Source organism: Entamoeba histolytica, genomic scaffold (genome assembly GCF_000208925.1).
Source record: "Entamoeba histolytica HM-1:IMSS scf_1104750516371 genomic scaffold, whole genome shotgun sequence".
In the NCBI taxonomy this organism is placed as follows: Eukaryota; Evosea; order Mastigamoebida; family Endamoebidae; genus Entamoeba; species Entamoeba histolytica.
In genome coordinates this window covers 51056-77296 of record NW_001914912.1, presented here as the reverse complement: position 1 = coordinate 77296, position 26241 = coordinate 51056, and the positions used below count along the sequence as shown (strand labels likewise).

The 26241-nt window shown below is 26.7% G+C and overlaps 12 protein-coding genes across 12 annotated transcripts; 7 read left to right on the top strand and 5 right to left on the bottom strand.

Moving 5' to 3' along the window:
• Positions 1-2306: 2306 nt before the first annotated feature.
• Positions 2307-4853, bottom strand: EHI_007040 (uncharacterized protein; the record flags this gene model as incomplete). Its single annotated transcript, XM_646648.1, has 1 exon — positions 2307-4853. One exon carries the CDS (start codon positions 4851-4853, stop codon positions 2307-2309), a length of 2547 nt encoding a protein of 848 aa, XP_651740.1.
• A 25-nt stretch (positions 4854-4878) lies between these two features.
• Positions 4879-6007, bottom strand: EHI_007030 (uncharacterized protein; the record flags this gene model as incomplete). Its single annotated transcript, XM_649350.2, has 1 exon — positions 4879-6007. One exon carries the CDS (start codon positions 6005-6007, stop codon positions 4895-4897), a length of 1113 nt encoding a protein of 370 aa, XP_654442.1. The 3' UTR covers positions 4879-4894.
• A 323-nt stretch (positions 6008-6330) lies between these two features.
• Positions 6331-7791, top strand: EHI_007020 (uncharacterized protein; the record flags this gene model as incomplete). Its single annotated transcript, XM_649351.1, has 1 exon — positions 6331-7791. One exon carries the CDS (start codon positions 6331-6333, stop codon positions 7789-7791), a length of 1461 nt encoding a protein of 486 aa, XP_654443.1.
• Positions 7792-7846: 55 nt separating this feature from the next.
• On the bottom strand, positions 7847-11554 carry EHI_007010 (uncharacterized protein; the record flags this gene model as incomplete). Its single annotated transcript, XM_649352.1, has 1 exon — positions 7847-11554. One exon carries the CDS (start codon positions 11552-11554, stop codon positions 7847-7849), a length of 3708 nt encoding a protein of 1235 aa, XP_654444.1.
• A 449-nt stretch (positions 11555-12003) lies between these two features.
• Positions 12004-13410, top strand: EHI_007000 (uncharacterized protein; the record flags this gene model as incomplete). Its single annotated transcript, XM_649353.2, has 1 exon — positions 12004-13410. One exon carries the CDS (start codon positions 12004-12006, stop codon positions 13408-13410), a length of 1407 nt encoding a protein of 468 aa, XP_654445.2.
• A 272-nt stretch (positions 13411-13682) lies between these two features.
• On the top strand, positions 13683-14921 carry EHI_006990 (uncharacterized protein; the record flags this gene model as incomplete). The annotated part of the gene is made up of 1 exon (XM_649354.1): positions 13683-14921. One exon carries the CDS (start codon positions 13683-13685, stop codon positions 14919-14921), a length of 1239 nt encoding a protein of 412 aa, XP_654446.1.
• A 1524-nt stretch (positions 14922-16445) lies between these two features.
• On the top strand, positions 16446-19786 carry EHI_006980 (uncharacterized protein; the record flags this gene model as incomplete). Its single annotated transcript, XM_649355.2, has 1 exon — positions 16446-19786. The coding sequence occupies one exon, from the start codon at positions 16446-16448 to the stop codon at positions 19749-19751; it is 3306 nt and encodes a 1101-aa protein (XP_654447.1). The 3' UTR covers positions 19752-19786.
• Positions 19787-20056: 270 nt separating this feature from the next.
• On the bottom strand, positions 20057-20809 carry EHI_006970 (uncharacterized protein; the record flags this gene model as incomplete). The annotated part of the gene is made up of 1 exon (XM_649356.1): positions 20057-20809. The coding sequence occupies one exon, from the start codon at positions 20807-20809 to the stop codon at positions 20057-20059; it is 753 nt and encodes a 250-aa protein (XP_654448.1).
• Positions 20810-21181: 372 nt separating this feature from the next.
• EHI_006960 (uncharacterized protein) lies at positions 21182-21898 on the top strand (the record flags this gene model as incomplete). The annotated part of the gene is made up of 1 exon (XM_649357.1): positions 21182-21898. The coding sequence occupies one exon, from the start codon at positions 21182-21184 to the stop codon at positions 21896-21898; it is 717 nt and encodes a 238-aa protein (XP_654449.1).
• A 120-nt stretch (positions 21899-22018) lies between these two features.
• On the top strand, positions 22019-23554 carry EHI_006950 (uncharacterized protein; the record flags this gene model as incomplete). The annotated part of the gene is made up of 1 exon (XM_649358.1): positions 22019-23554. One exon carries the CDS (start codon positions 22019-22021, stop codon positions 23552-23554), a length of 1536 nt encoding a protein of 511 aa, XP_654450.1.
• A 220-nt stretch (positions 23555-23774) lies between these two features.
• Positions 23775-25027, top strand: EHI_006940 (uncharacterized protein; the record flags this gene model as incomplete). The annotated part of the gene is made up of 2 exons (XM_649359.2): positions 23775-23813; positions 23960-25027. 2 exons carry the CDS (start codon positions 23775-23777, stop codon positions 25025-25027), a joined length of 1107 nt encoding a protein of 368 aa, XP_654451.2.
• Positions 25028-25351: 324 nt separating this feature from the next.
• EHI_006930 (uncharacterized protein) lies at positions 25352-26027 on the bottom strand (the record flags this gene model as incomplete). The annotated part of the gene is made up of 1 exon (XM_649360.2): positions 25352-26027. One exon carries the CDS (start codon positions 26025-26027, stop codon positions 25371-25373), a length of 657 nt encoding a protein of 218 aa, XP_654452.1. The 3' UTR covers positions 25352-25370.
• Between the last annotated feature and the right edge of the window lie 214 nt (positions 26028-26241).

Here is a 26241-nt window from a genome sequence, read left to right as displayed (position 1 = left end):
CTTTATTTTCTTTATCATTTAATTTTAATATTAATAAATGTATCAAGTACTTTTCTATCAATATAATTTAAGAAATGAAATATGATAATGAGTGATAATAAGAAATTAATAACTACAAAATGTTTATATAACTGATTTTGAAATGAGAAAATTAAAATAAAATTACATTCAAAAAATAAAGAATAATAATAAAAGAAAGTTGAAGAATGATAGAAAGAATTTAAAATAAAAATAAACATGAAAATAATAGTATATTTCAATAATTCTAATTTGTATATTGATTTAATTTTATTAACATCTTTTATTCTTTTTATTTTAACAATAAATAATAAAATAAATACATCAATTAATTTCTTAATATCTTAATTTAATTAATATATTTATTACAATTATTCATATAAATTAAATACTATGAAATTAATACTAAAAAAGATAATATGTGATAGGAAGAAATTTATTCATTTTAAATAGTACTAAACTATTAAATGATCAAAAATCAAATAAATACAAATAGAAATAAACAAATATCATTGATTAGATTATTTTGTTGTTATTCATATTTCATTGTTTGTATGTTTGTTTCATATTTTTATGTTATTGTGTTTTGAGTATTAATGAATTATGAATATTTCATCATTATCGAATTTTATTCATTCTCATACATTCAAAAATAATAATTTCTTGTTCTAAGAATCAATACATAAATTAAAATTAAATATACTTTATTCATTAATGAGTGTGTTATTTAATTATTGTAATAAATGAATAAATAATATGTTAGTTCAAAATGAAGAATGTTCAAATGTAATATATCATGAAGAAATAAAATACTAAATATACTATCATTACTATTCACTATACTATATTCAATAATATTGAATATGAAGCAAAGAAAAGATGACAAATAAATTTAAATGAAAATAACAAATGAATGTGTGAATTGTAAACTAATAATTATGATTTGATGAATAAAAATGAAATACAATGATAATACAAGTAAATTGAATAATGTTTGATATATATTCTTTATTTTAACAACAAAATAACAAAATAAGATAATACACAATAAAATAACAATATTTATAATTGAAATTATTAGTTGTTATATCAATTTATTATCTCATTATTATTTTATTCAAATGAAATATCGCTTAATAATGATGAAAGATATCAATGAATATAATACACAACTAACAACATTATTATCAAAAAAAAAAATCAATGAAAAGTATTTATAATAATGTTACTTGTTTGTATTGTGGTTGTAATATATTCAAGATGTGTAGTAAATCACTTTATTCTTATATATTGTATCAAATATTCATTTTCTTATGAATAATACTCATAATAATACATATGTTTTGTGATATATGTTAAATATAATATTCATTGCATTAATAACAAAAATAATAGTTGATATGAACATAATCAAAGAGTATAAGAAGAAATGAAAAACAAAAGATGGAATGGTATTTCATTATTTAATATATTCATTTATCATAACATTCATTCCCACTTTATCATGTGTCTTGTTCATTCATTTTAAACAGCATTACTCATCCAATTAAAAACAAAAGAGAAAGAAAAGTAATAAATAAATTGTTGAAATAATCATCAATAAACAGTTAAAATATAAAAACAATTGATTATTAAATACATTCAAACTATTTTATTGACAGAATTAAGAAACACTTAACACACTAAATTTCATTAACATTGATCAAGAAAAAAGTGAGTCAATCACTAAGTATGTTAAAAATATCATAAATATCTTTTGTTCATCTTTTATGTTAATCTCAACAATACCAGTGTCTGTTTGTTTTTATTATCAATATATTTAATTAACATTTAGATGTGTCTGTTTATTGTCTGATAAAAATATTCAATTCATTGTATTTCAGTTTTAATAAAGGTTATGACTTATGAACATTCTTTTATGATGGATATTAAAATTCATCTTTCATTTGAATATCCTTTGTGTCACTTAATGAATAACTCCCATTGATTTAATATTCTGTAAACATCAAATAGTAGGTGATGAATGATTATATTTACATATTATTCTGTATAATCTATAGTTTTTCTCGAATGAATAACCATTCAATTCATTCAGATGATATATAAGTAATGAAATGAGTAATGTAAAAGATATGAAATAAAGTGAAAATATAAAAGTCAAGATAATGAAGAAGAAAGAGATAAAAATGATATAAAATGAATAAATAATACTTTAATGGATTTTCTTCAATGAAACAATGAAATAATGAAACAAATAATAGAATAGAGAAGAAAGAAAAGGATAAACATTAATTGTATTGAAGTGAATTATCAAGTTGGATATGATTTAAATTGAAAGAATTAATTTCTTGTGCACTTTGTATTATTCTTTGAGTTAGTTCCAAATCAATTTTTAATTGAGATAGTGAATGAGATTTTGATAAGTGATGAATGAGTGAAAAAATATCAAGAAAAGAAGCATGAGCAATTTTAGAGATATCATTAAAACCGAAGACAATGAGTTTACGAGCAATTTCTTTAGTGATACCATCTATTTGGATAATATTTACAATATCATTACAAACACCAAATTTGATACGGTCAATTAAAAGTTTCAAATAGAGAGAAAGATCAACATTATGTAACTCATTAGAGAATTGAATGATCATATTTAAAGTAGTAATAGTATTATTTTGGAGTTGTTGTAAAACTCCTCTACTAATTCCCATTTCATTAATGATTTGAAGAATATTTTTTTCATGAATCATTTCATATAAAATGATAAAATAATAAAATTTTTTATGAATTTGAATTTTCTTAATCATTTCATTAGTTAATTTCACTTTTTTCATACTTTCCATATAACAAATAAATACAGGACTAATCCCAATAGTTTTCATTAATTCTTGATAGTCTTGATATTCTTTATTGTTTTTATTTTTTATATCTTCTATCTCTTCTACTTTTTTTTCAAAACAACTCCAATTTATTTCATATTCATTATTAATTCCTAAATACAAATAATATACATCTTTATTTATTATATTCTTTTTTAAATACCCTTCATTAATATTAAAATATATTTCTTTACTTGAATTAATTCCCATTCCTCCTTTTACTGTAGCTCTTCCTATTTGATTACATTTAATTCTTTTTTCCCCTCCTTCTTCTTCTATTTCTTCAATCATACCATCATGTTTTAATATCTCAATCATTTGTTCACTATACTTTTTTTTCCATTCTTCTGCTCCTTCTTTTTCTTTAATTTTATACCAATAAAGTGTTTTTTCAATCCATTTTTCAATATCTTTTTTATTTTCAATAATTCCATTATAAATCCCTTCTAAAATATCTTCTTTTTCTTGTATCTCTTCTTTTTCTTGTATTTCTATTTCTTTATTCTCATTTGTCACTTTCATAAGATTTTTTACAACAGACATTTCTCCTTCTTTACAAAAAATATAACTTTCTCCTTTTTCATCAATTCCAAATCTTCCTGCTCTACCACTCATTTGTTGATATTGAACTCTTGTTAAATATTCTTTTCCAATTTTTGGTTTATCAAAAATTACACGACTAGCTGGAAGATTTACTCCAAGTGCTAATGTACTAGTAGCAATAATTAATGTAATAATTCCTTTCTTAAATGACTTTTCTATTATTTGTCTTTCTTCAATAGTTATTCCTGAATGATGATAAACAATACCATATTTAATCATGTCTTGAAATTCTTCTTCTATTCCAAATTTACTTCTTTCCATTTCTTTAATCATTTCTATTCTTTCTTCTTCTATTTCTTTATTCATTTCTTCTATCTTCCTTTTCTTTATTCCTTGAACAATTTCTTTTCCCTTTCTTTCACATCCTTTTTTTGTTGAACAAAAACATATTACTCCTTTTCTTTCTTTTTTTGCTTCTTCCATTATTTCAATAATATTTTCTATATCCCCTTCTCCTTTTAATACTCTTTTAATTTCTCCTTCTTTATTTATTACTTTTCCTTTACAAACAATATATTCTTCAATTTTGATTGGTCGGTATGTACTTTGATATGTTTTTGCTTTAATCCATTTCTCAAATATTGAAATATTTCCTATTGTTGCACTCATCCCAATTATTTGTATCTTTCTTTCAATACTCATGATTTTATTAATTATCTTTTCTATTATTTGTCCTCTTCTTTTATCAAATATCATATGAATTTCATCAATTATTATGAGACTTACTTCTTCAATACTTTTCTCTTCAATTAGTTTATTAATTAATCCATTCCCCTTCTCAATAGTACATATCCCAATATCAAATTCTTTGTCTATTCCTCGATTTTGAAAATACCCTTTTATATTGATTTTTATACTTTTCAATATCTCTTGAAAATACTCTTCTTTTTCTTGTGCCATTGACACATATGGTACTATGTATATCATTTTCTTTTGTGTTTGGCAGTATCGCTCTATCATCAGAATTTCACTCACTAACGTTTTCCCTGAACTTGTCGGTGCACTATACACTAAATTCTCTGTACCTTCTCTAACCCCTTTTGTTTTTAGACACTCAACTTGCCACTCAAATAACTCTTGTATCCCTTTCTTCTCATACTCTTTTCTCACACTCTCTATCTTAATATATCTCTCAATCCCTCGTCTTCGTATCTCCTCTATCTTCTCTTTCTTTCCCTCTCTTCCTCTTGGACGAAGAAGTCTTTCTCCCTCTTCTTCTTCTTTCTTTTCCTGTCTTCTTTCACTTTTCGTCATTATTGTTTGTGGCTTCTTTAAAAATGGCGTTTCATATCTACTCATATATCTCGTTAATATCTCTTCTTCTCTTCTTTTATTATATTCTTTCCTTTCTTTCATTTCTTCTTTTTTTTTGTTCTTTTTTCTTAAAAATCCTTCAATTATCTCGAACAAATAATACAAATGAGTCCGAAAAACAACACCAAAGTACCACAGCTAAAGAATATGAAATTTTTTATTCCTCTAATCTCTCCAAAAACAAGAATTCCCCAAAGTGCACTTATTAGTCCTGGTCCTGCAGTAACTATTGGATAAACAACAACATATGGTAAACTTGTATTAGCAATGAACAATAAGGCTTGAGCAATTCCCCACATTGCACCAGAGATAAGACCAGGGATAGCAGTTTGGTTATAGATAAATGGTTGGTTTCTAAATATAATAGCATACATCATAAAATATGTAGCAGACCCCAAAAATACTCCAATGTATTGAGGAAAAACATAATCTATACCATCAGGAGATGCTAAATTGTTGTTTCTTAAATAGTTTGGGGCATCAAAATTTGATCCATACATTATTCCAGCAATAATGGCTAATACAATTCCAAGAATCATTTTATTCCATTTTGGAAGATGTTCAATCATCTTAGATATTGGTGTTTCATCATCATCTCTATCTTTTGAGTGGTAACCAAGTTCATCATTTGTTTGAACAAGTGGACTTTCTTCAATTTTTTTATATTTGACTTTAGTTTTTTCTTCTTGAATTTCCTTTTTACTTTTGATTTTAATCATTGCATAACACGGAACAGAACATCCTGTAAGAAATGTACCAAAACAATTTAACCAAAATATGTTAATGTCGTCTTTATCCGCATTTAAACCAAACAACCCAAAAGTACCTGTTATCCACCCAGTGATCATATTAAATATTCCCCAAATACATGGACCAAGAGAAAGTCCAATACACTGAATAATTGGAACTGAAGTTAAATTCCCTGTTGCCCAGAGTAATCCTCCAATCATAGAAAATGGTTCTAAAAATATAGGACCTTGATGGAATGCACCACGTATTAACATTACAAATACTCCTACAATCATTATACCTAAACCCATCATAAAGGTAAAATAAAATCCATCTCCGACTGGATATTTTTTTGTTACTATATAATTTGATCCAAAGAGTATTACTGAAATAAATAAGCATAGATAACCAACAATTATATCTCCAAATGACTGTTCATTTGAGAATGAAGACGATTCACCTGACATTTTCTTTTGTTTAAAATGCTATCATCTCAAAACTCTAGGTTAGAAGATTCTTTTTAAATCTATTCTCACTATGTTGATAATAAAATATTATTATAACTTCTTTCTTATTCTTCTCTGAGATTAAATAACAAAAGTTTTTTGTAAAAAGTTGAATTACTTATATGCAATTCAAGAAACAATAACACACATGAAATTTATTATTAATCTGTTTCACTTTAGATACTAATTGAAACTACTGACAAATACCAAAAACTATGGCTTTTTAATTAATGTAATATAAAACAGAAACTTAAAGAACTTAAAAAAGAAGTTTAGATTTGTAGATGCAACGAGGAGGAAGAGAAAAAGGAGTAAAGAAATTGTCTAAGAAAGAAAAAGAAAAATTAGAAAAAGCAAAGGAAGAAGAACAACGTAAAAAAGAAGAAGAGAAACAAAGAAGAAGAGAAGAAAAATTACTTGGGATCAAACCAGACAGAAATGAGAAGAAAGAGATTAAAGAGGAAAAGAATGAGGATATAGAAAAAGTTGAGGAAACAGAAAAAAAAGTCAAAAGTAATAAAACTACTAAGAAAAGTAAAGAACAAAAACGAAATGAACGTAATGAAAAGAAAGCAGAAAAGTTAAGAAAAGAAGAAGAAATTCTTAATCAGAAAGTTGAACATATTCCTGTTGATCCTTCTTCTGAGAACATTCAATTAGAAATTGAAGAAGAAGTTATTACTGTGACTAAAGAAGAAATACATGAATCAAATGCGTTAGAAGAATTTGATACAAAGAATGAAGTTAAAGAAAAAAAAGTAAAGAAAAATAAAGTAGTAGAGTTAGAAATTAAAGAAAGAAATGGTAAAATTAATTTAAAAGGATTACCAAAAGAAATTAGAAAAAAGAATATTATCACTGAAGAAGAGAAATTAGAAATGCTTAAGCAATACTTTGAACAATGGAACGAACAAGCTAATATGGATTATTATCCATTCAATCATTTGAGTGCTGCCGATAATAAAGATCTTAATCAAATATTAAATCAAATTAGTATATCTAAAAGAAAGAATTTTTTAAAACAATATAAAAATGATTCATCATTTTCTCTTGGAAAATTATTCTATATTGAAGCATTATCATTATCATTATCAACTGAAACACTACAATTTACTGAAGAAGAAATTGATATTCATTTGATTTATCTATTCATTCAACATGAAGTTTACAAAGTATATTCTTTAGTTTTAGTTCATCAACAATCTCTTTCTAAATTTGATCTTACTCTTCATAAACAAATTATTGAGACATTATTAAGTGCTATTAAGAAAACAAAATTACCTCAGGCTGTTTCTTTAAAAGCATTCCAAGCAGCATATGCTCTTCAATTAGATTCAACTCCATTAAAAGAATATTATGCAGAATTAATTGAAGTTCCTAGTTTATTAAAAGGAAAAGTTCCATCTAAAATCTTTGAATTTGGATTATCTGAATCAGTGGATTTAGCTGCACAAATGCTTGTTATTGATCCATTGGCGTTTAGGTCATGGGATGATTATGTTTTAAATAACCTTAAACATTCAGAGCAATTACTTCAAATAGTGAAAACATATCAAACTGATGAATTAAAGTTATTCTGTTCAAGGATGATTGAAACTTATTCTAACAATCCTGAATTTTCAAGATTTTTAAGAGAATGTTCATCAATTGTTAATCCAATGAGTGTCTTAAAATTAGTTGGTATAACAATGACAGTATTAGTTTGTGTTGCTGCAATTGCATATGTTTCACTCTTCTCCAATTAATTTCTATTTTTTTTTTACTTTTTATATTTCAAATTTTAATAGTGTTGTTTAAAAGTCAATTAATTGGGTTTTCAAGGTTTAATTCATTGCAGTCTTCATGAGCGTATTGACCATTATTCACTACAAAAGCACTTGTAGCTGATATTTGATCATGACATTTGTAACAAACTGTCTTACGATCAATAACTTCATAACGTTTATTAGAATTTATAGTTAATCCTTTAATAGCATTTGAATAAATAGAAAGGTAGAAATACTTTCTGGCATAAGAATAAATGGCGGGAAGTAAAATTTGTAAATCATCAAAACTCTCTACACGATCAAGCATCTTGTTGAATAAACAAGTTTCAATATCAATATTTAATTCAAAAGTATCAAATTTAACTCCAAGCCATTTAAATTCACCTTCAGTAAATTTTAAAGGAATAATAGGATAGAAACGACTATATAACTCTAATGCAAATGAAATTGGAAATGGGTTATCAAATGAGTCATTATCTTTCTCCAATAATAAATGAACCAAAAAAGATAATAAAGCAGAAGTATTTGTACTGATATTCATTTGACAAACACAATACATGATTGTTTCAGCTCCAATATGATTTGGATGAACTTTATTGAATGGACGATAATTTTGTCTTATTAATCTAACCATTTTAGCAATACTTCCTGAAGTTCCATCGAAATTAAATGTACGATCAAATCTTCTTATAAAATTATCTAATTCACAAAAAGAATCTTCAGCAAAGGTTGATGAATATTGATTTTTCATTTGTTTAAAATATTCTAATAATCCTTTATATTTACATTTAGTGTGTTGAATTCTACAACGTAATATCCAAGGTAATTTATCATAATCTTTTTCAATATGTTTTTGTAATACTGGAGTGTTTTGCATTTGGTCATTTAATTTAGATGTAGCATTTAATCTATCACTAGTGGCAATTTTTAAATATTCAAGATAACAGTCAGTTAATAACATTCCTTCTGGTTTTTTAGTCTTTTTCTTTTCTAAATATCCAATAATTCCTTCTAAAATACTTTGTCTATCTTCATCACCTTCAAATATTTTTAATTCTTCTTTAATTTCTTCATCTCCTCCTTTAATAGGTAATGCCATTGGATCAGCAAGATCCCATATAAATCTAATAACTGTACCTGGAAGATGATCTTTAACAATCTGTTGATGTATATGATGATAAACTTCAATAGGATTTGTTGATGTAAAGATAATAAGAGAAATTTCAGCAAACAAATTATTAACAAGAGACAAAGGAATATATTCTTCTTTAAGAATTTTTTGAATAGAAGGAGAGTATAATAATGTCATTAATGATTCTTTAGTTACGTTTTGTGGAATTTTTTTTTGATTAAATAATTTTAACATGAATTTGACTAATTGATTAAATGAATCATTATAAATATCATCTAAAACTTCTTCTTGTTCTTTTAATTCTTTACAAACTTGTAATAACATAGGCATTAATTCTTGGTGTTGAATAAGACCAATACAAGCTCTAATTTTATAATACAATGGACTTATTATTGAATAATTAATTTTTTCTACAATAGAAGGATATTTGTTTGATATTTCAATAAATGATTTAATATATTCATCAGTTAATATAATATTATTTATTGAAGCATATTTAATATGAATAATATATTTCTCAATAACTTCTTTACCAAGTTCTTCTGTTTCTCCTTGTTCTTTATAACATTTTAAACAATACAAACAACTTAATCTATTTCTAAATTCATTTACTTCATTTTCATCTTTAATACCAAACTCCCATCCTTCAATAATAGTACAAATTTCATCAATACCTAATACTGATTTTTCTTTTCCAAAAATTAAATATAATTCATCTTGTAGTTTCATATTATTTTCTTCAATAAATTTTCTTCCACCATTACTTTCTATTTTTTCTTCAATAAGTTCTTCAATTTTTTTATAAACTTTATTTTTATCACCAGTTTCTTTCTTTTGTAATATACGAATTACTGCATTTCTTTTATCATAATAACTAATTCCATTAATGTTAAATACTCCATCAATATGATTTTGAGAAATATAATATTCAATAAGTAACTTTTTATTAATTGTAGTATGTTCTTCTAGAATTTTTAAAATAACTGTTTTAAAAAGGAATTTAGTATTTTGTAATAATTCAAGCATTTCCTTTGAATTAGGTGAAAGATAATAAACAATAACTACTAATGAAGTATAAAATATTTCTCTTTCTTCACTTGTTTCTCCATCAATTTGTTCTTTGTTAACAATTTGTGATTTTACTGCCATAAGATAAGTAACAATGGCTTGAATAATTTCTTTAGTAGAATGTCCTTCTGAATTAAAATGATTTTGTAATGGAACAGTTTTATTATTTTTTAATGCTGTATTTTTTTCTTTAATAACTTCTTCTAAAGCATCTTGAAGATTTTTTACAAGTTGTCCAGGGAATGTTTTAACCATATCTTTCTTCCAATTTTCGATAGAAACAGTAAACCAATCTTGGAATAATGAATGAAGATCTGTAATAAAGTCATGGAATAAAAATAATTCTAAAAAGACTAATATATTCTTTGGACTAATTCCACCCATTTTAAAATCATTTAAAATGGTTATAATATTTTCACTTGTTCTATTTTCTTCATTTTTATAAAATTCAATAATTTTATTCATTACTCCTAATGTATAAGCACATTTTTTAAATTGTTCTGAATGTTCATCTGCACTATTTCCTAATAATGTAATAAATTCAATTGCACTTTGATAATGTCCATTTTGAATTGCAGATTCATACCATTTAGGATTTGGAGTAAAGTAAATTAGTTGTTTACTTGTACCACTGATAAATACTGGGACAGCTTCATGCATATAACTTCCTTTATAATATTCAGGTCTTCTAAAATCAAGTGAATGTGGTGAGGCATGTGTCATTGGTTCTAATCTATAAGTAATATAAAATTTATTGTGTGCAAATTCTTGCATAAAGAAAATAAATGGAGACATTTTACTTATTGTAATAACAGGATAATCACTAGGAACTAAATTTACTGCATCTTCTTCAATTGAATAAACACAATTTCCTGTATGAACAAGAATTTGATTTAATTGTAATTCTAAAAATCTTGGTTTACCTTTAAATGGAATAATAGATTTATTACAAATAGTTTCACTTTTACCAAAGAATGAAATAATTTGTATTTTGTTAGGATAAACAAGAACTAAGTTTTGATTAACAAAATTACAACCAACAATTTTATCTTCGGCATTCCAAACTTTAGTCTCTTTATAAAATATTCCATCAGTTTTAGATTCAATTAATGTTATTGATGATTTCTTTTTTGTATCTACAGCAGCAATAAAAACTACTCCTTTACGTACAAATGTACTAAAACATTCAAATGGTCCAATATTTTTAATTTGTTTTGTAGTAATACGTTTAAATACTTCATTTGATGCTTTTTTATTTAAATCAACTTGAAATGATTCAAGTTTACTATTAATTAAACAAATAAGTAAATGCATTTGTTGATGATACCACATTTGTTCTATTGTTCCACTAAATGAATATTGATGTAATACAGTCATTTTATTTTTATCTAATGAAATGGCAGTCATCATACCTTTCTTTCCAAATAATAAAATATTGTTTTGTAATAAACATGAACAAGTAGAAGAACTTAATGTGGTAATGGTATCACTTGGTTGTTCAATTTTAACAACTTGAATAGGATCATTTCTTTCTTCATTCATTTTTATTTCTATTTATTTCTTTAATTATCAGTTCAGATTTTATTAAATTTTCTTTTTTCAATCTCAAATTGATTATTTTAAAGATTGGGGATTATTATGAAATGAAAAGTAATTATTATAAAGACAATTGTTCTAATGGAGTTATTTTTTTGTGGAAGGAAAAAAAACGATGAAAATTGGAATTAACAAAAATGCTATTGAAACAAAAAGTTCATTTATTAGTGAAAATCTTAAAATTCATTTACATGACAGAAAATCAGAATAATCCTACAGTAAATTCTACTCAAGAAGATTTTACTATAAAGTCATCATCTGAACTTAAAGAAATGGATGAACTAACATCTACTATGCTTACCGTTTGTTCTTTTCTTATTTATATATACAACTCAACTTTTTTTCCTTTGTTCTATTTCTAGATTATCAATATTATTATTCTTTCATTTTAAATTATGTCTCTGTTTTTACTTAAATTAATTCTCATATTAAAGCATCTTTCTACAATCCTCCCAACATATAAACAACTTATTGAAAGTTGTGAGGCTTATTCAAAGGCTCAAACTACTCTCGCTTCATGTGCTATTGGTATTGCTAATCAATTAAAAGGAATGTCAGTAACTATGGATGGATGTACATTAATTAATACAGCACTTCAAAGTGTGGCTGGAATGTTAGAAACACAAGCTAACACATTAACTCAATCTAATAAAATTTTTGTTGATAACACTATTAGAATATATCGTGGAGAAGTTTGTGAAATGCCAAAGAAAATTAAAGACACAAAGGAAACTGTTAAAAATGATAGAAAGAAAAATGAAGATGCAAAAGAAAAAGCTACAAAACGAGCTAAAAATTTAAAAAAAGGTGATAATTTAAAAACATTGATGGAAAATATTAATGAAGCTGAAAAAACTGTTCAAAAAGGAATTGTTAAAGGACTCACTGAAACAACAAATTTAATGTGTGAGATGTATTGCCAATTAATTACTGGTATGTTCGTTTTTCTGGAAGATGAACAAAATTCTTCTTCTTTGAATGCTATGTTCTTAGAAAAAAATACTCCTAAAATTAAAAAGTTATCTAAGACTCAAAACGTATGGCCAAGAAGAGTTAAAGACTTAATTATGAATAAAAAACAAATTCTTATCAATACAAAATGGATGTCAGATGATTTAAAACAAATTTTAAAGGACGCTGGTGTTAAAAGACGTGATTTAGCTGATCCTGATACTGTACAAATGTTGTTTGGAATTATCACTGCTCAAGTTGAAGCAGGAAATATTCCCCCAGAAATTTTAGGTGAACTACAATGTAAAGACAATACCCCTGAAATTCATGAAATTTCTTTGAGCACATCAGATCTTGTTGCTCCTCCATTACCACCATCTTCAAGAGGTCTTGGTACTCGTCCTGCTCAATCAGCACCTCAAAGACCATCTGGAAGTGCCCCAAGACCTACTCCTCCAAGAAGAAAAGAGTCTGGTGTTGGTGCCCCACCACCCCCTCCTCCTAGAGGTGGTGTATCACCTCGTGGTGCTCCACCACCCCCACCACATCTTGCAATGGAAACTCAAAGCGATCTTCCACCCCCACCACCTCCTCCTAGAGGAAGTCATGGAGTTCCTGCTGCTCCAGCCGCACCAGCTGCCCCTTCGTTGTTAGACCAAATTCAAAAAGGTACACAATTGAAAAAGGTTGATACTAATGCTCCAAGACCATCAATGGCTAATCTCAATAAAACACAGAAAGTTGATTTAACTAGTTTACTTGCAAGTGCTATGCAAAAAAGACGAGAAGATATTGCTGATGATGACGGTGATGATGACTTTGAGGATGACAGTGATGAATGGGATGACTAAACAATTATAAACATAATCAAATATTCTCATACACAACACTTTTTGGATTTTATTAAAATTACCAATATAACAGCTTTTGATAATGCACGTATTTGTATTTCTTTTGTGTTGAAATTGTTAAAAAAAAACTAGTCATTAGTTATAGTTTTGTTCTGTTTTGTCTAATTGTCATTTTTGGAGTGAGAAAATAATTAGCAAGAAAGTGAAGATAATGTTTTATTTTAGAATTAAAACTTATTAAGAGAAAGATTAAATATCTTAAAAAGAGAGTAATGAAATGGAAAGAAGCAAGTTTTGTTCATAACGAATTTAATTCAAATGGAGTTATTATAAAAATGGATAATTATATTGTTGGATTAACCAATAAATGCGGGTGGAATATTCATCAGAATGATGTTATTGAAATGAAAACTATAAAGAGAAATGGTGAAATGATTCAAATTCAAAGTAAAGATGTTAATATAATTACTATTAAAACAGAAGAAGGCATTATCAACAAAGAAGAAAAACACCTTTTTGAGAAATATTTAATGATTGAATATCAGATGTGTGGTGATATTGAATGGAATGAAAATACTGTAAGCAATGAGATTAGTGATAAAGTGATAATAAGATATGGAGATTCTACTAATGGGTCATCTATTTTACAACACATTGAAATTAAAGCAAAAGTCATAGAAAGGTATTACCATTTAAACTCAGTTATTGGATGTATTGTTCAACCACACTCACCTCGAAATTCTAGTGGATGTTTCGTCATGAATTGTAAAAATCAAATTATTGGTTTAATTCTTTTTACAAATACAGCAAAAAATACAACAACTATTATCAATATTAATACTGTTATGAACGCAATAGGAAATTTCGATGAGTTAACTACTGATAATTCAATTGGAATTTATAAAATAAAAAGTGGAAAACAAGAAGGAAGTTGTTGCGGAATAAAACATTGGGGAGAAAAAACAATCTTTGTTACATCATCTCATTTATTTGAAAACAGATATTTCCCAGTAGAAATTATCAACCCAATAACACAACAAAGTATTCAAGGAAGTGTTTTGTTTTATTCATGGTGTTTTGATATTGTTGTAGTTATTGTTCATGCAAAGATGAAAATTATTGAAGAAAATAAAAGAAAAAATAATGTAACAAATAATGGTGTAAAGAAACACATTGGATATCCAGTCAATATAGAGAATTTAAAGGAAGTAGAGGGGCAAATATGTAGTACATCATTCAAAGGAAAAGAACTTATTCATTGTACATATTGTAGTATTGTTGATGGAATGAGTGGCGGTGGATTAATTGAAAATGGAAAGTTTTTTGGAATGCTTCAGAGTTGTGACAATGAATTTAGTTACTCATTAAGTTCTGAAGTCATTGATGAAATTATCCAAGGGATTGAACAAAAAAAAACAGAAGAAGAGATTCAAAAAGAGATGATGGAATATGGCATTCTTGAAGAAAGCATTCTTGGAGCTGGTTCATATTACTCATATCAATCATATTAATGAATTACAATTAAATTTAACAAGTCAATTCTTTTATTTTCATTCATCAAATTCTTCTTTGAATAAATTTAAAACAAAATAAAAAAACATACAAATTAACTTAACTCTAGCAAAAATCAATTGTGATTTTGTACTTAAAACATTTTTAACAAATAGAGAGAATGTTTTAAAAAAGAATAAGAGTAACAATATACTTAACTTTCTCTAATTGCAACTTCTTTTTATTCATTACTAATCCCTGCATAAATCAAAACTTTTGAATTATTACACTTTTTTTTCAATGAAAACCAATCAAAATTATTTTCTTTAACATTTATACCTAATACTAAAAGTAGTAGTATTATAACGTTATTTTTATACAATTCTCCTCTTTGTTTATACCAAATAAACTTACAAAATCTTTGCATTACCACATATATATCTTTCTCACATAACAACATAAATCTAAATTTCATAAATCTTTTCATTATCTTTTGCAATTTGTTTATAGCAATTATATTAATTTTTTTTTAATTGATTCATTTTGTAGAATTACTCTATACACTTGAACATTCATTGTTGTTAAAATCAATTTCAGTTGAATAATGTTTCATTGAAATGAATGTTAATGATATATTAAATTACTTTGAAAGAATATGAAAAAATTTTCTATTTATTTAAACATTATAAACACCAACAAGGGAATTAATATTTTAATTATAAACAACAACTAAATAACATCATTTCTACAAATTATATTAATAGTTATAGAACAATACTGTAAAAAAACATTTATCAACAAAGAATACATTCATAAAACAATGTTAAATGAGTCATTTTATTTATTATATTTTTTATTAATTTTATACAAATCAACACATTTTAAAATAAAAAGATAACACAAAAGTCATGGTAAAGTATTATGTTTATGAACATATTATATTACATTGACTTAAGCATTATTAAAGCAAAACAAAGGCTAATAAATCTAATTATCTAAGTAATTTAAATTAGTTCTCAAAGTTATAAAATAAAAAGAATAAAAATAAATATATTATAAACTTGTAATCTAAGAAAACAGAATTTGTTCCTTTATTTGAAAGTTATGAACCAAATAAGGATAACTATTCGATTTTATATGCCTCAAAAAATATTGATTCTATTCTAATAAAACATTATTAAGACTTTCGCAAGCATAGCAAGTACTAATTTCTGTCTTTTTTCATAAGAAGTACACAAAAGTATCAAAAGAATGGTCTGAATACATTGAAACCAAATTACAACATTTCTGCACAAAGACAAGAATAAGAATAACACAACGAGAAAAGGAAGATTCTTTTAGGTTAATTACTATTAATAAAAGAAAAAAAACTATAATGAAATTATTTAAAAAAAAAAAGGTAAAATAGCATTAGTTTCAATTCAATCAATAAGAAAGAAAATAATCGTAAGTAAAGAACGGTACAAAAGATTAAGCAATGACTTTGGTTTTCACTTCAGCCACCCTCTCCCTTTTTAAGAGATCTTCGTCTGTTTATTTTATTCATGTTTATTCTTCTTTTATTCATATCAATTTCACTTGGTGATTATACTGCTGATAAGCTCATAGGCGGAAAAGAGCCAAGAGAGGCTGTTCCACATTGTGCATCAGTTTCAAATGGAGCATGCACTAGTTGTGATACTGGTTATGAACTTACTACCACTGGAAATAATAAGACATGTACTCTTAAAGAAGATATGTGTAAAACTGCTTTTTCTTATTATGATAAAACAAACTCTACAAACCCCAAATGTACTTATTGTGTTAACGGTAAAGAAGTAAATACATCATCACACTCTGGAAATGATAAGTGTGTATGCAAAAACAATGTAAACATTTGTGAGTCATGTCTTTTGATGAAAGATTCAAAATGTGGAGAATGTATAATTGGGATGTCTACTACTGTTGATGGTTCAAAGTTATGTGATAATGCAACTACAGAAGATCATGCAGAAAATTGTGTTGGTCTTTTAGCCTCTTCTACTTCTTCAAAGACTTGTGATAAATGTTTCGGTATGTACTCTCTTCAAGGTGGGAAATGTACTCAAAAGAATGATAAAATTAATAAATGTATTTTACAAGTTGAAAACTCTTGTAACCAATGTGCAGATGGATATTCTCTCAGTACTGATAAGAAATCTTGTAATAAGTTCCCGGAGCATTGCTCAAAGATTAATGGTAATCAATGCTTGACATGTATGGAAGGTTATTATTTAAGTAAAACAGATTCTAAATGTACTATATGTACTGTTGATAATCCAAATAATCTTTCAGAAGGTAACGAATGTAGTATTTATAACGCTGAACATTGCACATCATGTAATAAAAGATGTACTGTTTCTGATGGAGTTTGTGTCAAGAATCATTGTCGTTTATTCTCACCAACAGAAGAAAATAAATGTACAAAATGTGATAATGGATATTTCTTAACAACTTCAGGAACATGTTCACCAAATTTGTATGATGGTTTCAAAACAGCTAATAGAACAGAATGTGAAAATGGCTATTATTTAGAAAAAGATGGTGATAAAAAGAGATGTTCACTTTGTCCAGATCCATTTACTGAATGTCTTACTTCTAAAACACCAGTTCCAGGTAAGTTAAATCTTAGAAGCTCACACTTAACATCAACTGATGGACCATGCAAACTTCCAGGATGTTTATTATGTAGTGATGATGATACTATTTGTTATAAATGTGAGAATGGACTTACATTGAATGGAACTCATTGCTATAATTTTGACACTAAATCAGTCCTTGGTACTAGTGGTAACAACCATCAAGTGTGTAAGATGAGAGGATATGATCAATATGAACAATATTTGAATGCATTTAAAGCATCTGATAATACTTATTATTGTCCACTTAAAGACCTTTATTTACCATATTATTTCAGTGTTACTAAAGGTACTTCAGATAATACAATTACTATTGGTTGTGTTGGTCAATTAAGAAATGTTTCAAATGACTGTGAATGTAATGACAAACATATTCCAACATCAATTGACAAAGCATCAGATTGTGTTTCAATAACAACCAAACTTCCATCATGTGAAAGAACAGCAAATGGAAATATTTGTACACAATGTCCAGTTGGATCACATGTAGGAAAGGATGGTAAATGTTCTTGTGGTGATGCACATTATTTTGACAAAGATAATGTCTGTAAAAAGTGTCCAGCTAGTTGTTCAAGTTGCTCTTATGATAGTTCTAAAAGTAAAGTTGTGTGTAGTGAATGTTATGAAAATATTCAAGGTGTTACTACAAGAAATAAAGAAAATGAATGCGCTTGCATAAATGATGGTTATAAAGAAGGACCAAATGCAGAAGATAAGAAGAAAAGTTGTGCACAACTAAATAATAATTGTAAAAAGGAAGGTAAATATGAAATTAGTGATGGATTTGTTACCTGTCTTGACTGTGATGACTCAGCTTATATTGTTGGTTCACAGGTTGGTGCTTGTACGCAATGTTCTCCTAATGCTTTTAAAGATGAAAATAATAAATGCCAACTTTGTTCTACTAAACAATCTCAATATGGACATTGTGCAGCATGTTCAGCAACAGCATGTATTACCTGTGAAGACATTAACTTAATACTTACCGGAGAAAAGCCATGTACTGTATGTAAAGATGGATTTTATCAAATTGAAAATGCAACAGATGGAGTGTATTGTAGTCCATGTCCTGCAAAATGTAAAACATGTAAATATAATACCACTTCAAAGAAAGTTGAATGTGTGACATGCACTGAACAAAGGCTAAAAGATATTAAAGCACCAGAATGTGCTTGTCCAACAGGAACAGTTCAACTTGAAAATGGAACGTGTCAAAGTTGCTCTGACCTTTCAAAATATCCAGGATGTAAAAAAACTGATTCATGTAATGTTGATAGTAGAACAGGATTTATCTATGCAACAGAATGTTCAGATGGTTTTAGTGGACGTAGTCCTTATAGTAATTGTACTACATGTACTAAGTCTAATTATTATCCAAAAGAAGGAGAAAAGAATGGGTGTGCTAAATGTGATGATAAATGTGCAACATGTTCAGATAAAGACACTTGTTTAACATGTGCTGATCCATTAAAGGTAGGAAGTAAATGTGATGGATGTAAAACAGGTTATTATATGTCAAATGGTGAATGTAAGCCATGTACCAATCATTGTAGTGAATGTAGTAGTGCCGCAGAATGTACAGTATGTGAGAGTGATACATACAAGGTAATTAGTGGAAATGGATGTAATTCATGTGTAGATGGATTCTATTTTGATGAGATTAAAGGAACATGTATACCATGCACATCACCATGCACTAAATGTGTTGGAGTAAAGAAAGATTGTGAAGAACAAGAAACAGGATGTAATTCTGAGAAGAAGAAAATAGTAGAAGAATGTACTAAATGTTCAACAAAAGATCATATTGCTGAAGTACCAGTGAATGGAGCATGTGTTTGTGCATATGGATATGTTGAAGGCACTTCTACAGAAGATAATAAAATTGAATGTCAAGCATGCAAAGCTAAAGTTAATGAGTTTTGTGATTCATGTAATTCCAAAGACTGTTTGAGATGCAATGCTGAATATTTAGAAGCAAAAGGAGGAGAATGTGTATGTGTTGAAGGATATTACACATCTAGTTGGGGATCATGTATTCCATGTTCAAGACATATGCCACATTGTACTAAATGTACAGGAGAAGGCGAATGCACAACATGTGAAGATGGATGGAAATTAAAAGATGGAAAGTGTAATGGAGCTAAAGGCATTTTCATCATGATGATGATAGTCATGTTAGCATTTATGTTCTAAAAGAATAATGATCCATAATTAAATAATCAAATAAGAAATATTTTAATGGTTTATAAGATAAATGATATTTAAGTTAGTTTTAATGAAAGAAATGAAATAATGAGAATTGAAGAATAAAAAAGTAAATAAAAGAATTTTTTAATTTTTGTTTTTCAAAAATTAATTGTGTTTTTTTTGCACAATGAATTTTTTGTCAGTTCTATTTTTAAATAAGAATTTATTTTTTATCTTTCTTGTTTATCAGTTTTCTTTTTTCTTTTTATAACCAATCTGATGATACGAAGAAGAAACTAAAACAAATTAAATTAATGGAGTAGAATAGATGCAATCAAAAATAAAATGACTGTCAAAAGGAATATAATAATAACTACAAACCAAAAACTTTGGTTTGATTGAGTGTGAATGATTTTCTTTTCTAAATGATTTGGTGATTGTGTAATTTTAATTATATCCTCAGACCTTTTTTCAAACTTTTCAAGGTCCTTTTGAATTTGACTAACTGAAAAATTTTTTGGACGGATAGTAGTGGTATTAAATGAAGTTGGCTGTTCATTTGAAAGAGGTAACTTAGATTGAGATTGAGGTTGAGTATTTTTAAGATTTTCTGAAATTTCTTTCTTTTCAGTGATTATGTTTGTTTGTGTCTTTTTAATTTTTCTAATAACATCTGCAGAAGCATCGAAATCATCATCCCAAGGAATCATTTCAACATCCTCTATCATTCCATCTTTTGTGTAAACAAGACAACGAGCAGTAAGAATTTTACTTCCGACTGTTTTTTGTTTTAATTCTATTTCAGCTTTTTCATGTTCCTCCTTTTCAGCAATTAATTCGTTTTGAAGTTTTTGTTCATTTGCCAAGCACTCTTGTAAATCCCGTTTAAGTAATTCTATCTTATCGTCTGCATTCTTACCAACTTCTTCGAAACGATTTTTATCTTTAAGAGCCTTGTTATAAAGATCTATAACCGTTCTTAGTTTTTCAATAGCCTCATCAATCTCGTATTGGATGTTTTTAGGTGATGTGATACTATCATCTTCACTTACAGTAGTGCTCATCGCTTTTTTTTATTCAAGATATGACTTAATTTAATTTCTCTTTAAGGTTTTCACTTTTTATTTATTTAAGTTAAATAATCAATAATATTTAGACAGATTCTTAATGTATTCTTTCTAGATTTTATGTAAGTTTTTCTTACAGAAATATAATGTAAGTTTACAATAAATATAAATAAGTAAATTTACTATCAAATACTGTAATTAAGTTTATTAACGTAATAATATATATAGTTTGTATATATTATAATGAAAATTATTAAAATAAGCTTTTAAATAACGAAATATTACAAAATTCTAAAGTTAAGATGTTTTTGAAAATAATAACATTACAATCTCACGTTAGATTAGACAAAGATCTAAGTTATAATCATAATGTCTTACAAAAAGAAAACAACAACTGCAAAAGAATGTCGTATACCACCTCAAACACCTCACCAACTTTTTATTGCAGAAATTACACAAAAACAAAAAGAGATGGGAATCATCAAAGAAGAAAAAAGCTGTGAAATTCCAATTGAAAAGAAAGAATTTAAGAAGGAAGAAATATTTGAAGAAAAACAATTAAAACCAAAAGAAAAACCAGATAAACGAAGTTTACCACGTTCACACATAGAATTGTTGAAAGAAATAAATAAAAGTCTTCCTTCTAAAGATCAAATATCAGACTCTAAAGTAAAAAGAAAAAGATCAGAACCTGACGCTGTTTCACTTGAAGCTGATTTAAAAAAATCTACGCCTATTCAATACTCAGAACAATTTCATACTTCAACTACTTGGCAATCTCCTATTCATACCCCTAAAGGTCGTCCTATTTCAATTATCTCCTCTCCTTTATCTCTTCCTTCAACACCAATTGCTGATAAAGGAATAGTTACGGATAAACAAAGTCCTTCTTTTGCTTCAAGACAACTTAGTAAACGTCAATGTATGACACAATCCTTTATGGAAGAACCAAAGTATGATGAACAATTCTCTCTATTAGGAAAGATTGAACAACTCGAAAGTATTCTTCGTAAGTTAAAAGAAGTTTCTTCTAAACAACAACAAACAATCGAAATTTTAAAAAAACAATTGTCTTTGTCACAATAAACTGAGCTTTCTTTTTTCTTTCCTCTTCAAAAATAGCTCTTTGTTTTTAAATACACATTTTTGTTATTTATATCATTTTTAATTTTGTCTATTTCAAAACATCTGGAAAAAAACAAGTTTATGGAGAAGAGAAAGATACAAAAAAGTGCTTCAGTTATTGAAGCTGAAAAAAAGGTAATTTCTGAAGGAACAAGTAAACACCAAGTAATAAATAATTCAGAAGTGGCATTAACAGAGAAAACAGATAAAATAAAAAATCAAATAGGAAGTGTCTCTTCCTCAAAAAAGAAAAAATTATACACAACTGATTATCCAGACAATCAAAAACCAGAAGAAAAAGAAGAGATTGATTCAGTTGTTGCATCTATCAAAGAAGATATTAAAGAAAGTGAAATAAAAATTATGAAAATGCAAAACCGTAAAAATGTTCTTAAACCAAAAGGAAAAAAACCAAATACAAAACAAAAAAGTGATAAACGTGATGAAGCAGTTCAACAAAATATAGAAAAAGCAGAGTCAGAAGAAATTACTAAAAGTGATACACAAGTTATAATTAATGAAGATAAAAAACATTCTGAAATAAATCTTTCTGAAGAACAAGTTAATGAAAAAATTGTTTCACAAGAAATTGGAGTCAAAGAGACACAAGAAGAATCCAATCAAAATAATTTAATTATTTCTCATGAAGAAAGATTAATAGAGAATGAGAAAGATATTGAAAATACAAAAGAGCTTCAAAAATTAGACGAAGAAATTAATAGAATCAAGAAAGAAAACGAAGCCAAGAGAAAAAGAATTTATGAGATGAAAGAAGCACAAAAAACACAAAAAGATAATGCAAATGAAGTAGAAAAAAGAAGAGATAATACTGAATTAAGAATTAAGGAGATATTGAAGAATATAAATGATAAACAAGAAAAAATTGAAAGTGTATTAAATGAAATTAAAACAATTTGTTATAAAGAACGAATTGTTATGAATAAAGAAATTAGTTCTATTGAAGAAATGGAAATAAGTATTGAAGAACAAAACAAAGAAAATGAACAAATGGTTGAAAATATGAAAGGGTTAGAAGATTATTTTGTCCAACAAACAAATGAGTTTAAGAAGATAATAGCAGAAGAGAGTAAAAAAAGACAAGAAGAACAAAAGAAAGAAGAAACAATGAAACACCAATTAAATGAATTAAAATACAATAAAGAAATTGGAATTTTGAAAGAGAAAGAGTTAATTCAACAAAATGATGATAAACAAAGTGACAAAGATGATTTAATGAAAGAAATTCAAGAATTACAAGAAAAATTAAATACCAAAAAAAAAGAAGGAGTTGTTATAAGAAATGAAGAAGAAAAGAAATTAAAGGAATGTATTGATATGGAAAAAGAAATTAAAGAATTACAAGAAAGTCATTTGAGAATAGAAGAACAATGCAAAGTATTAAAATCATATGTGGATAAATTTAATGACAAAAAATGGCTTTGTTTAATGAAAGAAGAAGAACAAATCGAGCTATTAGCTACTATTGTTGTTCAATATAAATTAAGTCATCAACAAGTATATGAAAAATCAGTTATTCAAATATTTGATGAAATAGTTTCAAAAAAAATCCCAATAAATGAATGGAAAAGTTATGTTGTTGGTGTATTAAACAATTAGTAATTTCTTAATGTCTAATCCTCGTTGGTTGGTTAGGACTTTTCCAATGAACACCAAATTTCCGAAAACTTAAAATCTTCTTTTTTCAGTGTTTCTAATTTAATACTCTTTACAAAAAAATTTTCACAATTCTGTCTTAAAGGAAAAGTAAGAACTAATAAATCCAAATATCATGTTGATCAGCAAAGAATTGCTTCATAAAATTCATGTTTTGTGTGGAATGCTTCTTTTTGGTACAGGGAGTTCAGTTACAATGAAAGTTTGTTAATTCTTTTTTTTTTTATACTTAATTGGTTATAAAAGTTATTAGTTTTTCATTTAGATTTGATTAGTAATCTCAAAATTGGTATTTAAAAGAATTGTATAAGAAGGAAAAAATGGGAAAAAAGAAATTAATTAAAATAGCTTCAATTAGATGTAGAATGTGTTGGATATAATGGAGTTCCTCACACATTTGACAAACCTATTTTCCAATCAATTGTTATGTTCTTTTCAATGTCATTATGTTTTTTCATTGAAAAGTTGATTGAATTATTTAAAAGAAGATCCAACAAAGAAGCTGCTTATACTCAATTAGAAGATGGAGAAAAAATACCTGAAAAACAAGCCTCTGTATTCCTTATTCTTATTCCAACAACCTTTGATTTGATTGCATCAACTCTTATGACATTTGGTTTAATTTATACCCCAGCTAGTGTATTCCAAATGCTTAGAGGTTCAATGATCATTTTTTCATCATTCCTTTCAAGAATTTTCATTGGAAAGAAAATACGATATGGACAATTGATTGGTATATTTATTAGTGTAATTGCTCTTGTGTTAGTTGGAGTATCTGCAATTCGTACACCATCAACTGGATTAAATGAAACAACTGGATTCCAAACAGCAATGGGTATTCTTATGATTTTAATTGCCCAATTTATCCAAGCTGGACAAATTGTTGCTGAAGAATTTTTCATGAAGAATTTAACTCTTCCACCATTAAAGATTGTTGCATTTGAAGGTATTTTTGGTCTTATAGAAACTGTTTTTATTGCTTGTCCATTTGGATATTTCGTACCAGGTAGTGATTACAGCACAATGCAACACAATTCATTTGAAAACACATACGATTCTTTTGTTTGTTTAATCCATAGTACACCAATTATTATTATTACTATTATCTTTGCTATTGCTGTTCTTGGACTTAATGCTTATGGTATGATGGTCACTAACGCTTTCAATGCTGTTAACAGAACTCTCTTTGAAAGTGCAAGAACTGCATGTGTTTGGCTTGTAATGATTATTATAGAATTCTGTTGGGCTGGACATGGTGAAAAACTTTCATGGTGGTCATTATTAGAACTTGCTGGATTTGTGATTTTGTTCTTTGCTACATTGGTTTATAACAGAGTGGTTAAAATCCCATTCATTGAACCATTAGACCAGAAAATCGATGCAGAAGAAAATGATAAACTTGTGAAAGAAAATTGATTTTTTCGAAATTTTCCAAAAAGTTTTTTCATTTTAATATTTTCTATTTAAATTTGTTCATAATAGTTATTGATATAATAGAAGTGATTAATAAAGAGTATATATAACTTTGACTCTCATCAACCTTCATTAAAATGAATAATGAAAGTTTAATTTAATTGATTAGTAAATCCATAAATTATTTAAATTAATTTTATTTTAGATAACAAAGACAATATATTATAGTGAAAGTGTAGAGAATGTTTACATTAATACATTTTTTCTAATCAGCAGATAATGAAAATAACAATTAAAATAACAATTTTAACATTCTTTGATTAATTTTTGTCAAAAAAAGTTTTAATTAAAATTCTTCGCAACAAAAAGCACAAAACCCAAACGCAGCTACTAACGTGAAAATACCTGTTACTAGATACCACCCCATCATTCCTGAACCTACAATTAGCATAGACCCAATAACTTTGACAGAGTGTTCTGCTGGAGTGACAGCAACTTCATTACAATCATCTGAACATTGTTGTAATTGACCAGTTTCATCTGTGTATGTACATTCTGAACAATTAAATACATCCAAACAACATCTATTTTGTTTTTCAAAACATAATTTTTTTTCATTGTCTAATTCATTAACATTTACTGATAATCCTTTGGCAAGTACAATGATACCAATGATAAAGAACGCTAATGAACCACAACTTGTAAATATCCCAAGAATGAAATCTAATAACCCAACAAGTGGAATGAAAGAAAAGACTGCAATCCCAAAAGACACACTAACAAAAATTATATTTAGTAACCCAAAATAATAACCTGATTTATATGAAAATCTCCATCCTTCAAGAACACCTTTTGTATCACATGACGTTAACGTTTCAAGATCTTTACTATACACATATGATGGAATAGCAAATGCTAATACAAATCCTGCAACAATAAATGCTATGAGAATTGATAATAAACAACTAATGACAGTAATTCCAATAGCTTTTCCACAACTCATTAATCTTCAGTATGAAAATAAAATTTAAAAAAAAAATTATAGAAATTTCGAGTTTTTATCTTTTTTTTTTTTTTTTTTTTTCAGATCTTCTTTTTATCTCCATTTTTTAAAAATAAAAAACATTTTTGTTTTAAAGAAATAAATTTGTTTTTATTTAAAAAAAAATAACTCTTGTGTCTCATTGTACGAACAAATATTCAATTCACTGACTTTG